The sequence below is a fragment of the Photinus pyralis genome, unplaced genomic scaffold (genome assembly GCF_008802855.1).
Source record: "Photinus pyralis isolate 1611_PpyrPB1 unplaced genomic scaffold, Ppyr1.3 Ppyr1.4_LG5, whole genome shotgun sequence".
Lineage (NCBI taxonomy): Eukaryota > Metazoa > Arthropoda > Insecta > Coleoptera > Lampyridae > Photinus > Photinus pyralis.
Window position 1 is genome coordinate 5,391,264 of NW_022170596.1, and position 16,792 is coordinate 5,408,055.

The window sequence follows — 16,792 nt, forward strand, 5'->3', positions numbered from 1 at the left end:
TTTTAAAAGTCAACAATTTGAGAAGGCAATAATCACCCCAATGCCTAAGGGCACTTTGTAAATTCGCAGCAGATCGCCTAGTCTTTAGTCGGTATTCTCAAAGTATGATAATCTGGAGAATCGGAATCTTTAACAGCTGTATATGTAATTTATAAATAACTGCGTTTGTGTAAGTACTTGTAAATTAACTTGAGGACATATGTTATGTCATATATGAGATGTTCATTTTATGCAGCTTTCACGTAGTTGATGTCTTTTGTACAATTGGCGCGTGAGCAAATTTAATTAGAAGGTAGGTACTATTTAGTAATTGTTCAGTTATTGGATTCGTTCAAGGCTCGTCATAATAGTCACCGGATATAAAGTAAATGACAAAAGCTTTCACTTTAAAAGTAGACATAAATCGGTACTACTGAGAAGCAATAAGCATTTACACATTTTGGAGATGGGTTTCAAATTTCAAAGAAATTTTAAAATTTCTAGGGTATAAGGCTAAGTTTTAGCTCTAAAATCTCTACGACAAGCTTTGACTTGAGTGACTAATAATTAAAGGGGTATAATATTTACAAAAGTGTTGAATCTGGTTCTTCGACGGTTTCGTACTACTATACAATCTGCATAGTTACTTATATCTTCTATACTATTGATGGGCTGTTAGTAGACATTACGTAACTGTTCGATTATTTCTTCATTTCAGACTCGTTTTTCTAAAGTTCTGTTAGCTTAAAGACGCCAGACGGAAATAAGATGCGATCAATTGCAATTTGACATTTAAATAAAAATCTAAGCCACTTTACAGTTAATTGGCGCCCATTACGATCCATAGACGAATTACTTGTCTATTGACGGCATGTCCTTACAAAGAGAGTAAACGATATCAATAATGAATTGGCTTGTTTGGAAATGCCTATGAATGTGTACGATTGTTTTTACTTTTCGTTTGCGTTCAAAGGGCAGTTGGTATTCGTCACAGTGAACCACTTAGAAATGATAATTTCTAAATTCTAATCATAGACCCAAAGAACGCGGACCAGCCGAAGTCGCCAATAATACCGTAATTTCAATAACCTGCTGCTGTAACATCTCGACTTGATGTCATCCGGTTTCAACAACTTCCTGCAGGAAAGGATGCTGCAATTTATCGAGTATTTTCCTTACATTCCAACCTACGAATGTATTTTACAAGTTTTAAAAAACAGTTACGCAATAATCACCAATTTCCAAACGCCCCGATTATTCGATTCGGTAACAGTTCGTGTCATTGAAACTTTTGCCTTCCCATAAGGACCGCGTCTAATCAATTCATTTGTAAGCAGCGAATTTACCTTTATCGATTTTTAGATATGAATTACCTTTAATGGAGTCTCCTCACATACCGGCATAAAATTTTATATTCAATCGGCATGAATATTAAACAGGATAAGTTCGTGTAGTGCAATACTGGAGGTATGTATTCGTGCGGAAGGGCAAGGACCTTGGGGGTCCAGAATTTGTTTGGGAATTCGTTATTGCTTCAATTAGAAGGGGGGCATATCCGACGGAAATTCGAAATTTTTCTTATTTGGTTCACTGCAATTAAAATAAATTCCCGTAATAATTCTATTAACATTGTTGGTAAATATCACCTCGTAAACAATAAATAATTGAGCGTGTTCGCAAGGTTGCCTTGCGGAATTAATAAGTCGAATGTCAGTCAAGCGGAAAATTATAGAAATTTTCATCAATTTGCGGGGAAGAATATCAACCGCTACGTCATTTTTGCGCAATAAACTAGAAATTATCTGTTTCCATGGAGATTAAATAATACACTTTTTTTGTGATCTGTTTCCGTAAGGTACTTGTCTTGCCTATTGTTGTACATAATCGTCATTTTTTATTGGTTTTTTTAAGTACTAACTTTCACTGCCTGTCAGAAATTAAATTCGAAATTCACAACCTAATTTATTTAAAGCCCAACATTTTTCTTTAGAAAAGCGAAAGGAAATTTTAAATTAAAAAAAAGCATGTTATCATTGTTTAAAACTGGGTCATTAGGCTCGCGGTTGTAAGGCTCGTCTCAAATCCACAGTATGTGATAAGTCTCATGCAATAATAATGTGTACAAATCAGAGAGAGAAAAAAGCGTTGAAGGAAAAAGGTTTTGGATCTAGTCGGTCCACGAATAAGGAAGCGTCTTCCGATTATGGGGAACTTGCACTTGGGGTTGAGTCGACGTCCAAAGTGAGCATGGGTTTATTTATTAACTGAGTCTCATTTTTTGATTATTCGAGTTTCGAGATTTTGAGCATAAGCCTTTGTAGTTTAAGTGAAATTTTACAGTCGGCTTTTGAGTGTACTCAATAAGTGTTTGTGTTGGGCTTGGAGATGAGTTTGAGCACGGTTGTTTGCTATTGAGCGATTGAGATTCAGAATCTCGAGGCTGAGTTTTAGAGTTTGTCATTGAGTTGAATGGTTTTTGAAGTTGTAGTTTTTGATTGAGTTTGGAGATTGACAGAATAAAATTCAAATTCTTATCTTTCAGTGTTCGAATTTGAATTATAGAGTTTGACTGAGTTAGTTTGGGTTTTCAAGATTTAAACGTTTGAACGAAAATTAGGTTGGGTTTTTGAGATAGGGCATTTGTGTGAGTTTTTATCTTTGGGTTTGAGGTTAAGTTTCAGCTTTGAAGAGTTTGACCGTTCAAAGGCTTGAGTATTTTGTGAAGTTGAATTGGTGTTCAAGCGTGATGCGTTTGTGGTTGATTGAATGAGTTTCATTTTTTGAGTTGATTGGAGTTTGAGATTTTGAGTGTGGGCCTTTTGGCTCTTGAGTTTCAACTTTTAATTAATTATCCTTATGACATAGTACTTTAACTTATTCAGTTTGAGTTTTAAGTTTGTTGAGCTTATTTTTTGTAAACAAGTTCTTTTAGTTTGTGATTGAATTTGTTCTTGTGACCTAAAGGGTAAGTTTTTTGATTTTAGTTAGGGTTTTGAGTTAAAACTTGGAAATTTATAAGAATTTTGAGTTTTAGTTTTTACCTTTACGTGTGAATTTCGTGTTCGGTTGAGTTGAGACCATTAGGTTTACATTTTTTTAGATTGAGTATGAACTTCTGGTTTATTATTATTTTTTCAGCCTCAGGTTTCGAGTGTGGATTATTGGGTAAGTTTGAAGTTTGGGGCATGCTTTAGCATTTGGAGTCTAATCTTTTTTAAGTAAGTAATTGAGTTTAAGCGTTTTTTAAGGATAATTTAATTTGAGTTTTGAGCTTTGAACTTGACTTTGAATATTGCAACTCTGGTTACTTGATTTTGAGTATGAGCTACGCCCGTATGATTGATTTAAGTTTTCAGTCATAAAACATGCATTGGTTGGTACGTCTGAAAGACATATATACATTGGTAAGGTCAAAACTTTAAGAGCGAATATCTCAAAATCGGTGACCGGTGTATCGGAGGAAGGTACTCACAAATACAAAATGAATCGTTTGGAGGAGGCATATTTATTCGAGTTGTAGAAGTGACGTGATCCGTCTTAATTTATCACGGAAAAAAACAGTGGCGTACCACAGCTAAGGGGTACCAAAATTATCTAATTTTTTTTAATAGAACACCTTGTATATAATTTTATCTTCGTGATGCCCATCATTTTCTGAATTTAAAAATATACCACATGATCACTATCAAAATGGCGGTTATGCTGCTTACTTGTCGTTTGGAAAATTATTACCCATCTAAGACTCAGTCAGCCATGGAATATTATTGTATACCTACATTGTGTTTTATTTTATTGTCAGTGAAAATGTTAATTGTTTAATAACTCAACAATTGCTTGAGCTAGAGCATTTTTGAATTCAGAAAAATATGGTCATTACGAAGATAAAATTATATACAAAGTGTTATATTAAAAAAATATTGTTGTATAATATATGCCGACTTTTTGTTTGGTTAGCACCTAAACTAATGATCAGTCGCCCTGTATGTTTAATTTCAATTATTTTCAATAATCTCACCCTGTATTTTATTTATTAAGACTAGTTTTACAGATCTGGGAACAATTGCGTAGGTTTGTAAAAGTATCTCCGGTCGTTTGCGATAAGGCTATTCGTTTCAATATAAGCACGTGTTATCGCTGAAGTAAGCAGATGTAAGTAAGCGGTATTTTTTAAGGATGGATATATTTCTTGTAAACGTCTCAATCGCCCTTTGTGAGTACCCTCTTCCGACAATCCGTTCTTGAGGTATAAGGGAATATACCCGATCACGATAAGAGGTCGAGGAGGAGGGGTATGGTTGGTAGAAATTAATTCCTTTCGTTGAGACCTTTCATTAGAGTATTAGAGTGGATGATAAAACTAGTTCCACTCCCCCCTCCCCCTCCACCCCGTACTTTGATAAGAGGACAGAAAGAAGAGCAGTCGTTGGTAGAAAACGGTTCCTTTCGTTGAGACCTTTAATTAGAATACAATGAGAGATCAAATTAATTTTTCCCCCCCCCCCCCTCAGCCCCGTCGCTCACTGATCTCGAAAAAGAGGCGCACGGGAAAGTTATAGTTTGTACAAACCAATTTATTTCGATGAGACCTTTCATTAGAATACCATGAAGGGCGGAACATGTGTTTACCCCCTCTCCCCGCCCCATTTCCTAAAGTTTAACTTAGCACCACTAAAGGCATGCGTATGCAAAATCTGATACCAATTGGTTGTCATATGTAAAAGCTATGCACGTTTTACTTTGAAAAACAGCATCTTAGGAAATAATTCGTGGGGAGGGGGCCCCTTTTAGACTGCGAAATTTGATGGCCGTCTGGCACACCTTCAAGGTATAGGCTAAATTCCAGGACTCTAGGGCCTCTTATCAAAGTACGGGGTGGAGGGGGAATGGGAGGGGGGGGGGAGTGGTACTCTAATGAAAGGTGTCAACGAAAGGAATTAATTTCTACCAACCATACCCCTCCTCCTCGACCTCTTATCGTGATCGGGTATATTCCCTTATACTTCAAGAACGGATTGTCGGAAGAGGGTAGATACTCACAAAGGGCGATTGAGACGTCTGCTAGAAATATACCCAAGGATTGGTGATGTCAAAACAAAAGTTATTTCGTTTAAAAAAATGCGCTTTATCTGCACAAGAATTCTGCACAATTTATACTTGTTTTCCTTCAACTGGTATTCTACGACACAGGTTGACTGGACTAGCAGTCCGAGTAGAGCTCCCATTGAAATTGTAATGGTTCCAGCGCAGAATGGGGTAAACGGAGCAACTACAACTTTTGTAAGCAACTTTACTTCATTATATTCTATGGGGAGATCTTCAGTTCCACTTAACTCCCATTGAAGACAAACTTATTAATTTTTGAAGTAATTATGGGTATAATATGCTAATTATTTATTTTTAATTATATCCTGAGCGGTTGCATTGAAGGTAGCCTGAGTGCAACAAACGCTTTAAAATGTCTCACCTGGCACAATTTTTTCGCTTCTGCTTTGTCGATAATTGCAATAATAACCTACCTCAATCCACCTTTTGCCCGTATGAATATACACCTTGCCCAGCAGATAAACAGGTGCTTCCTTTTGTGATGCACTTTTAAGTGAAGATATACAGTGAATTTTTTTTAATTGCGAACATAGGAGTTTGTATGCAATGTAATTTCCCTATGTTCGATTTTTAAAAAAACACATCAAGCTATTGAGTAGTTCAAATGAGTAGTAGATACAATTGACAGCTGTCACATTTTTAAAAATACCGCCGTCCAATTTAATTACGAAATCGGTTAAGTTATTGCTTAGAATGTCAAGGAGGACACTTCCACATTTATTGTAATTGTTTTCGTTATTTATTTTCTTATTTTCTTCATTTATGCATTGAAGAAATCAAATTAGTAGAATACCAGGTGCACATGACCTACCAATAATTTTGGTTGGTTCACAATGAATTGTAATGTCAGCGCGTGTCATGTGAAGTCAAGTTATCGTAAGTTTAAGAAAAATTTGTCCTAAAGTTGCTATGGCCTCATATGGCTTATTTAAAAAAATCTTACCGAGTGCTCTTTATCATAAAGACTATGAGTTGCTGTTCATAGTCACACAAGAGTGCGCGTTTTGGGAATGTGAACCGCGCACACCTTATAGATTGATGTGTTTTTTTTAAAATCGAACATAGGGAAATTACATTGCATGCGAACTCCTATGTTCGCATTTAAAAAAAATTCACTGTATCTAAAAACGGCGAAGAGTATTAACATAATATCCTACAATTCAAGGACGAGATAAAGATTTCGGGCAGGAAATTCCACTATTCATCCTGTTTCAAAAAATGCGACCGTATAGTTATAACGGTGATAATATAATTTGTTTTGTTAATTCTTCATTAAATTACCAATTTGAATTCTATTGGAAGATCGTCAATAAGAAATGTCAAGGCGCCGTTTTATCTACTACAAGAAAAATTGCTTTAAAACGGATGTAATAAAACTTCTATACATTTCCTCGGATGAAACGCACGCTACTGGATTCGAGATATTGAGATAAATGGCTCGAAATTACAACAAATTAGAAAAATCCCTTTAAAAAGGAAACATTCCATTAGCGTAACAAGGATTACTTGCGCTCGTGCATTTAAAACAATAGACTTAAGAGGCCGGAAATTGCCGCTGTACTGATCTTATTTACCCATCGGTTTGTTATCTCAAAGTAACTTCAAGGATGGCAAGATCTTACCGTACGCACACGTTTAATTAAAAAAAAGTAAACCAAAAATAGATCAGAGGAATTCTAAGTGAATCCTTTTAATCAAACGGATTTGTACGAAATTAAAACATTAATAATTGGGTGGGCTAACTGTCTTAACGACGACAAGAATCTTAAAACGATTACATCAAAGAACTATCTAATTGGTCTCTGCCACTTGTATTTATCAAATAGTTCCGTTTTCCTGTATTTTATCGGAATTTATGCGTCGATACTTCGAAAGTATTTGTCCTGAGATTTGCGTTTGTTCTTTAATTTTTTGGCAGCATTATATAACAACATAACAGGATGGAATTAACGATTTTGCGTGTTTAGGTTTTTGATTTTTTTTTAAATATTCTTAAAATTCCAGTCCCTTAAACGCGGTTTGCAACTTTTCAAAAACTAAATTGGGTTTTACATTGTGCAAAAATACCCAAATTAAGTTGAGATCGGATTATTTCGCATTTCCCTTTAAGGGTGCGTAATGCCGAAGGAATGTTTGGGGACATTTTTGCAAGATCGAAAAGGAAATACCCAAAAACCTAGGCAAAGCTGATATTTCTATCCTTCTATCTGTTATGGTTGTTTTTTTTACATACAAAATTTGTACACTCTGTATAAACTATACTTATTAATTATTAATTATAATTATAATGCACACAAACCCCACCATGTTTACGGGAATTATAGTTTGTTTTTGACTTATCGCAAATTCAGTCAACAGTAGCTTCAAAATCGGAATTCTTGAACGGTTTTTTATGACCATAAAGTTTGTAGCTTTCTAGCGCATTTTCACTGCCCGCTCCCGACCGTCCGTCCCTACGGCAGTGTCACTATCAAATCGTTATCTTAAGAGCTATTAATATACTTTTTCCGAAATTTTAACAGACAGTGCTTCTTATAAACGAATACACATGTCAAAAAATGTATTACTCAAGCCGAGATCTAATTTTCTTACCAGTGGGCCATTTTTTTTGAAATTTTAGCTGACGATGCAAGTTGAAAAAAATACACTCGAGTTAACTTTTTTTTATAGAATGATTTTTCGGAAATACCTTATAAAAATTTTAGTTGTGGCCGCTTTTTTTTCGAAATTTTAATTTTTTTAAAATTTTATTGCCTATTTACAATCTATTCAAAATAATACAGAGTAATTAGTAAATCATATATAGCGTGTAGGATATGACTTGAGCCAGGGACCGCCCATCGACGGTTCTCTAGAATTTATATGGTCAGATCTTCAGGCCATAGCCGGTGTAGTCTTCTGTTGTTTAGTGGTTGGGTGATTAGTTTACTTATAAGTTGGTTGTTGTGAGCGGTGTTGCGGTCTTTGTATTTGCATGTCTAGATCTAAACTCGAATTTGTCCTTAAATTACATTTTTTGATTTATTGACCAAATACTACTTCACCGATATGTTGAAAGAAAAATTTTAAAAAAATTAAGTTAGGTAGCGCCATCTAGCGGTGACGCATTTAATTTACAAATTTTGTATCAAAAAATATATGGCCCTAGCTTACATTTATAACAACGTTTTAAGAATGTTATAATCTGGCTTGCATTCGTTCCCTAGATATCACGCTATCTCATTTCTCACTGAACACAGTGTATAATATACAAAATTGACTGGTACTTGCAGACAATTTATATGCGATGCGAATAGTGTGAGCAGTAAAGCGATCACAAAGTTTTTAATAATTTGTTTACACTTTTGTGAACTTGAAAACTTGTTCTTTTTGTATCGTTTTATTGTTAAATGTATTTATTGCTTTACAATACACTTATATGATTACTGCGTGTCCACATTGTAAAATGCAAAGTCTAAACGGACACAGAAACCCAATTGCTCCATTACTCAACTTTATTAGCAACCGGTATGAGGCGCACGGGGAAAAGAAAATAAAGATTTAGGCTAGCAGATGCAGGATGCGGGATCTACATGTGAATAACTCATGTCTAGGATAAAATACCAAATGGCACATGCCAACCGTATAACCTGCCTGTTGACCTCCATCCTTCATAAGCACCAGGGGTTTAATAAACGTCTAGAAAGGAAAGGTAACATATGTGTTGTGTCTTGATTTTTCCAAGGGTGTGCTTTAAAGTCTTCATAAATGCTTTTAAAATACCTCCGATTTATTTATAGATTTGAAAATGAAAATGATTTCATTTTACTATTAGGTAAACGTGAAGTTATTGTAACCTTCACTTGAATTGAACTTGATCTTGTTGATCTCATATGTTGTTGAAGCATGTCAAACGTGCCGTATGACACGTGTAAATTATAATCGAAGACATCTGCCATGGAACAGGATGTAGATGGTACAGCTTTCTTTTAAGCACAAGGGCTTCGCTACCCTTCTTCTGAACTATATTTACCAATCAACGGAATGTCACAAAAATAAGTTGCTTTCATTATTCAGAATTCATTTTGACCCATTGCTTTGGAGTATCCCGTCTTCCGTACGCCTGGTTATCCGTCCATTGACATTCTTTTCCAAAATTTACTGATTTTTTACAGCTTCAGAAGAATCCCGTCGAGGAGAGAAAAGAGGTAAATGCACCTTGGCCATTTGTTCTTTACAAATAGTTTCTTTTGGAATAATGACGTTTTTTACTCTCAACTGTTTAGCCAAGGATTTTAACCTGCCCCTCTAATTTATAACAATGGATCTCTTTATCCCATATTACGTAATGTAGGTAATTCCTTGACATTGTTTGCTTCCGCCGTGATTGCCATTTACGCTTTGTTTCACTTTTTTTCGACACGTGCAATTATTTTGTCATCAGTCAGAAATCGAGACAATAAAGTCCGTTTAGAAAAAAATTACAAATCTATGCCCATTCTACCTAAAAAAAGATGCAAAAAATTGGGTTAATGATTTAAGGCACTTGCAGTTAGCCAGTCGAGGTCAATGCAATTATTTGATAGCTACTGTGCTTGGTTTTTTGCTCTTAATTGGTCATTGTTTAAAGCACCCACGATTTCCATATTTTGCAATATCTAATTACAGCCATTATTCCGTTATTAAGCTTACTTAATTAGAAAGCTTAGCCACTTGCGATACTGTCACGTATACATTTAATAAATAGCTCAAATACAAAACATTTTTTGCATTATTGTTGAAACAAAACAAAGCGCCTATTTTCGCTCTAGTTGCTTTGTATTGACCAACGAACCCTTTTATATTTTATTTAATTATTGGTGGGCACTGTGCATACGTATCAGTTCACGTGCACATTTCCGCATTTATGTGTGACCAACAATATTTGTATAACAAATTGCGTTTACAGTTAGATGCTGTGCAATTTAAAGTGTTATAAATTCCTGATATGACATTTATACCTATCTCAGATTCGTGTTTCATACGACATTCCTTCACTTAAGTCATTAACTTGGATTTTCTTCTTTATAACGTTAGAATTATACACGTTTGAACTAAATTTCTTTCGTTCACATTACAATGGCATTACATAGTATTTTATAAAGAAAATCGCAATAGATCGTAGTAGGTACACAGAGAGTATAGGCATTGATATAGGTAAAGGGACGGATTGAGAGTCGTAATTTTTTTTAGTTGTGATCCACACGCAATAGAACCTAATCACTGTACCTATGGATTTGACACGATCCGTAGGGAGTACAATAACAGGCCTGGTGTATACACAAAATGGCCGACGAATCACATAATGGCGTCGTATTCCGGCATCGTGCGTGAACGAAGAGCGGATGGAATTTCCAACCAGTAGCACTTCGGAAAAGGGAATTATTTCTATTTTGTACCTCAGATCAAAAACTTTCATAGCGCGGGCACTAAACATACCAACTCCTAGGTGAGATTAACAGAAATCTGCCATTGCCATCGTATCGCGCGAAACAGACAAAAAAATGTGTTATCGCTCCTAATTAAAACGCCGAAACCAGTCTGCATTCAATCTGTTTTATGCTCGCAAAAGATGGAATTTTAGCATTGGAAATGCTTATGGTTAGTCGAGCAGAAAAGAAGACAATTGGTTTTAACATCAAGTGGTGATTGTCCCGTACTCGACTGCAATCGGTAGATTCAGGAAAAGTCGCGGATACTGTCGATACGGTACTTACTTAACAGTGCGCAAGGGTTTTGTTAATTCGAATGTAAAATTGGATCGAAAATTTTATGGTTGTAAATTACTCCACAATCTTCGATTTCATTCTACTTTGCCACAAGACCCTCCATTTTAGATATAGAAGAGAACATCTACTTGGCGATAGAGGCCCTTGATATTCACGGGGTCCCGGGCTGCATCTCAAAAATATCTATCCGCCCATATACTTAGCTAAATCATTGTTTTTAATTCTGCCATTGCCAAATCAAAACCTATCATAAGAAAAGGGAAAACTGTAACTTTGTCACATGAAAAGATATTGACCGTACTTATATGCGCTCATCGAACTGGGAAAACATGCTCGATGGCAAAAAGGAAATTTGGAATCTTTTGGGGTGTTTTCAGCTATACCTACGGATGTGCACTGTTGTCTGTTAATACGACAAACTTGGAGGATTTCAAATTAGATTTGTTTCAGTCGATTACCCACACTTTTGCGATCTACATCCTTCCGTGGCGAATTTCAAACAATTACATTATGAAATTCAATACTCGGTGCAATAATGGGACCGTTTAAGTTTAAAGGCATGCTGCGTTTGGGGGGTCTCGCCCCCTTTTCATTAGAAGAGGGCGAGGGTTTCAGAAACGCGATCTACGCCACCGGAAATAGCCATTTGAACAGCAAGCACGTGCAGCGTACACCTTACACCTGACAAATATACGGAGGGGTGCATTTTTGTGGTTTGCTAGATTAGCTTTGTTTAAATTGATTGGTAATAATAATGTTATTAGGGGTGTCTTTCAATATTGGTAACACCTATCGTCGTCTGCGATGAAGACTTGCAGTTATTTATATCATTGATAAAGATTAAATTTGTAGGTACGTTGAATGTGTTATGCTCCAGAAGTAAGTAAATCAAGTACCTACACGAGAGATATGTATCCTATATTTTTGACGTTAACCGGAAGACGTACACGTCGCGACGCTTGTACCGTTGATATAAAATTTCTTCAGTTAATTCTCATATAAGATGCTCAGTGTTAGTTTATATTCGTTAGGTGCGGCTTCCTTCTGTATATTTTATTACAAGCTAATCAATAATGTACAAAATGCAGAGCTCCTTCAAACGCGGTTCGAATGTTTATATTTTACAAGCGTGTAATGTGCACGTAAGTGTCAACAGAAATATTTTTATTAAAGTCCCCTATTTTATATGGCATAGTGATCCCTTCTTTTATTCATTTGCGTTGTTTTGAAATGTTTTCTCGGAAAACCAATTTATAAAAAAGGCCGTCTTATCATAAATTCGCAGCAAATTTATGACTATTAGATTTGGCCAAGGTAGTGTTTTGCCCGTAGCGACAGTCTGGGCCCATAACCTGATGAAGATTATTTATTTATGATTTATACACATATATTAATATACTTTTCTTTTTTCCAGACCACTATAAAAGTCTACGCAAGATGCTTACGTCCAGATATCGAGTACAAAACATTGGGTATTTCGTTTCAAACCACCTGCAGAGAAGTCGTCGGTACGTTATTGGGGAAGTACAAAATGAAACACAGAGATCCCAAACTATTCTATTTGAGTATGGAGGTAACCGTACGAAAAGCGGGAGTACGTACACACTTAGCGTTGGATGACGAAGCCCGACCTGCTGTTCTACAAAGTTGTCATCCAAAGGGAGACTCCAAGTAAGTTTCGTAATGCCTTTGATACCTGTGTCTGATGGTATCGTGTTCAATTTTAGATTCTCCCTTCAAACCAAGCGAGGTGGATTAGTGAAAGTGTACGACTCCGCCTTAAATAATAACTCTCAATATAAATGTTTACTAATCAGCTCGCAAACTACATCAGATGAAGTCATATCCTTACTATTGACTTGTTGCAATAGTAAAGAGAGAGTAGAACAATTCTCAATATACGAAGTATGCACGGATAAAGAACAACAGCGCAAATTACATCCTGACGACAGACCACTACAAGTTCAACATTCATGGTTACCTTCACTCAACTGCCACTTTTTAGTCAGAAGGAATCCAGAATACAGTTTACCACTATCGAGGCGGAAGGTATATGCAAACCCCATAGTAACTTTGTAATTACTTACAAGAGATTTTTGTAGATATACTGGGTGCCCGAATTACCACCAATACCTTCAAATAAACGACAGCAGTTAGCCTACCGATCTCAGTTACTGTCAAGATCACAGAACTCCCTACTTCCGTGTAGAGGTGTCGAAGAAAAAATAAAAAGTACAAAAGACAGTTCATCAAATAAAAAAAGTGAAATGAACAGTAAACAAGTGTCACTATCGATGGCGGAGAAACCGTCATATGCAGATTACGAGAATTACTTTTATATTTGAATCTTCAAAGATCGTTATTTATGTTAGTTGTAAGATCGATAATGCCAAAGACGAAAACGAAAATTGTTTAGTTTAACTTTTCCCGCCAAATATATAATGTATATTCGAACATCAAATTATAATGTTAAATCGATGTGTTTGTATGTAAATGTTTTATCCAAAGATTAGTATTTAAATTTAGGATGTAACTATTAGTTTTGTTCTTTGTAAGTGTTGTGCAATGTTTTTTTAATTAAAATTGAGTAGAAAACTGTATTTTGAATATATTTGAATGGTGTAACTAAATGTGCCTTGATAGAAATGATTGACTACAAATCTTTATTTATAGTATGTGTTTAGAAGATAGTGTTTTCTATTGTCAGTCTTGTATTGCAAAAATGTAAGCATTTAAGCCAAAGAGTCTAATGTATATACTTCTTGTACAGAATTTGCGAATTAAATTGAAAATTATACACCTTCTTTTAGTTTGGACCCAACATTTTCCATCCACTTCACTTTCGAATTTGATACAAAATAGTTTCAGGTGACTATAGGTTTGAAGTTACTTCAGCAGACTAAGCAAGTGCTTAGGGCACCAGCCAAATTGGTGCAGCAACCAAAAAATAATGACAAAATGAGGAAAAAGAAACTTCTTTAATTTTAATTTTTTGTATCTTAAATAAACAATTTATTAAACAAATATTAAATATTATAGGTTCTAACAAGTTTGATTAAATATATTAATAATTTTGAAATAATATAAAATCTACACTTTGGCACATAATATTTATTGTGTTCCATGTGAAATATAGGCGCAGTGGAATGCTAGCTCTATGAAATAACTACTCAACATGCGCTGGCATTCTACCGTAACTGGTATTACCTGACTTTTCCGAAATACGGGCCTCGTCTTTACGACTTTGCCGAAAATTAAACTTTTTATAAACAGTTATAAATTTGGGATTAGGTTAAAACTTATCCTCCACTTCAAAATCGATATTATGCCGGGGTGAAAGTAAGTAATGATTGTTAGAGGCTTTGGAACATTCTTTCAGAATATTTCCACCCTTAAAAATTAACCCTTACTGCGGTTTAATAAAAAAAAGTGAATAATTTATTATTGACGACAGTTGTTCAGTGTGCATTTCGGACAAAGTATGGTGTTCGACCTCCTGATAGTGGGGTACGTATCAAACGTTGATATAAACAGTTCATAGAGACACTGTATTTGTGTAAAGGGAAAACTTCCGGGCAGCCGCGCACGTACATTAATCGTATCGATATCTCTTGAGTGGGGTTATATATTCAACACCTGTGAACCTATTTTCTAGTGGAAAAAAACTTACTTTAATACTCCTCATTTTGATATAACCCATGGTTCTATTTAACAAAACACTGATGGGTTTTATTTATAAATATTAATATTAAAGATACTAGACTAATCTATATTATTCAAAATATTTTTTTTTACAAAGTTAAAAAAAAAATGTAAAACATGAGATGAAAGACGGGGCTAATTTTTTCGTGTAAATTATACATTTAAAAAGTATGCTACAGAACAAAATTTTAATATTTAAGAAAAAACAATTTTTTAGAGCACTGCCAATAAAAAGCGAACTTTTATAGGTAAAATGGCGTCAACACAAATTATTTTAAAAATCTCCCTGTAGCATACTCAGAAAACACATTAGCAAACCATAGAGCCATCGACCAAACTTTCAAATAAATTACAAAAAATTTTAGACGAAATATTCATTCGAAATTTTTTACGAAAACTTGTAGCGTTTAGTCTTTGAATATAAATTCAAAGGTTTAGTGGTCATTCACCATTTATAAATGTACAGTAGGCAACACATCATACGGCAGGCCTGACTTCATCATAGCGGCATTGTTGCGTTTATCGGGACTAATTTACAAATAGAAACCGGATTCATTAAAACGTATTATAATTCCATAATATACTGGGTAATAGAATTCACACGGAAAATATGATTTATTTTTGGGTGAATTAAAAGTTTACGTCTTTTCTGACGTTTTTTGTAACACCCCTAATATTTTAGTGTGATCAAAATTTGAGATTATTCCCATGTAGCATCTTTCGGAAAAAGATATAGTTTGCGAAAAAAGCGTTAGTTCGCATTTATTTTGTGTTGTTCCCGAATTAGACGAAATTTTGAAACACCCCTAAAATTTTAGTGTGATACAAATTTGAGATTATTTCCCTGTAGCATCCTTCCGAAAGAGACATAGTTTGCGAAAAAAGCGTTAGTTCTCATTTATTTTGCGTTGTTCCCGAATTAGACGAAATTTTGAAAAACCCCTACTAATAAATGTTTGGGATTTGGATATGCATTTTTTAAATATATCTAATTGTAGGTACTTATTCGCTTACATGCATTATTTTCCAGATAGGTAGAGTCAATATAGTTCATGATCATGAAGTAACCATACTGGGTTTAAAAAAATATATACGTCTTATGAATAACTGGGAAGAGTGAAATTATTGAGGATTAGCCGCTGTGACAATGATTTGCGTTTTCTAATCCATGTTTAATTATATATGCATATTCCTCACAATGGCTAATGACCTAGGTAAATTAGCGTAATTACTTGTTGATGGGCAGGTAAATTCTTCAATCTTTGTTTATTCGTTTCGATTTCATTACAAGTAAGTATTATCATTGAATAATTTCAGATTTATTATTCAATGGTATTATGCAACCCATCATACGTCAATCAGAAATAAATTTTAAGTGGATTCAAATAACACATTAAATCCGCGTTTCGTCTCAGGTTAACCATCATCAACTTTGTTTTTTCTTATAGAAGTAATTTATACTTTTTGTGTCATTTGATAGAGAATTTTTTTCTGATTTCAAAAATCGCATTTTTTTTAAATATTGTTAAAATATCTTCTTTTTTGCCTAGAAAACTATCTTGGGTAGTGTATGTAATAGTAATAATGTTTATTCATCCTGTTGGCATTCAAAGAAAACATATATAGGGTATATCAAAATCACAATACATAGTATAAACTATAATTTTACTTCTTATTTTCTACGAGAGAACTCAATAAGCTAATTTAAGGCGGCTTGGATTTGATTTGCAATATTTAAGGGGTAAATGCGAGCGAGCATCGAAACAGTTATCGCGCGAGAGACGGCGGCGCTTCAATTGAAATGTAAGAGATATTGGCATATTGCTCCGATGTTCATGTTCAATTCGTGAATTAACAATAGAGATAAAACCACAAAATTCATGTACTCGCTTACTGAATAAAATGCATGTTTGACTAGATAAACTCTATTCAACCTGATATCTCCGCTAATTTTTAGGAGTGCGGTTAGTTGAATTTGTGTTCACTGTAGTTTATTAAGCTCGTACGGATAGGCGAGCAGAGCTTCACCCCATAATTTAATTCACAATTAACCTTTAAACGGATTAGTTTCATTTTAATTGCCAAAGTATTTGTAAGCAAATGCAAAAAAGGTGAGGAGTAGGTACCCATATGAGTTCCAGTCGAAGGTTCCAGAACTATGCTTTATCATGAACTTTAGTAGCAAAACTCTAAAAAAGAAAGTTCACAATATATTATGAAACTGTGGCATGCCTACAGCGAGTTGGCCTTGCAGATAAGCA

The 16,792-nt window shown here is 34.8% G+C and overlaps 1 protein-coding gene across 2 annotated transcripts in view; it reads left to right on the forward strand.

Moving 5' to 3' along the window:
• LOC116171219 overlaps nt 1-13,626 on the forward strand; it is a 91,607-nt gene extending 77,981 nt beyond the window's left edge. For both annotated transcript variants that reach the window (XM_031487942.1, XM_031487943.1), the window contains exons 3-5: nt 12,244-12,500; nt 12,557-12,878; nt 12,932-13,626. In XM_031487942.1, the coding sequence (XP_031343802.1) occupies nt 12,244-12,500; nt 12,557-12,878; nt 12,932-13,174 (822 nt within the window). In that variant the 3' untranslated portion in view covers nt 13,175-13,626. The remainder of the gene's footprint in view (nt 1-12,243; nt 12,501-12,556; nt 12,879-12,931) is intronic.
• Nucleotides 13,627-16,792: the final 3,166 nt, after the last annotated feature.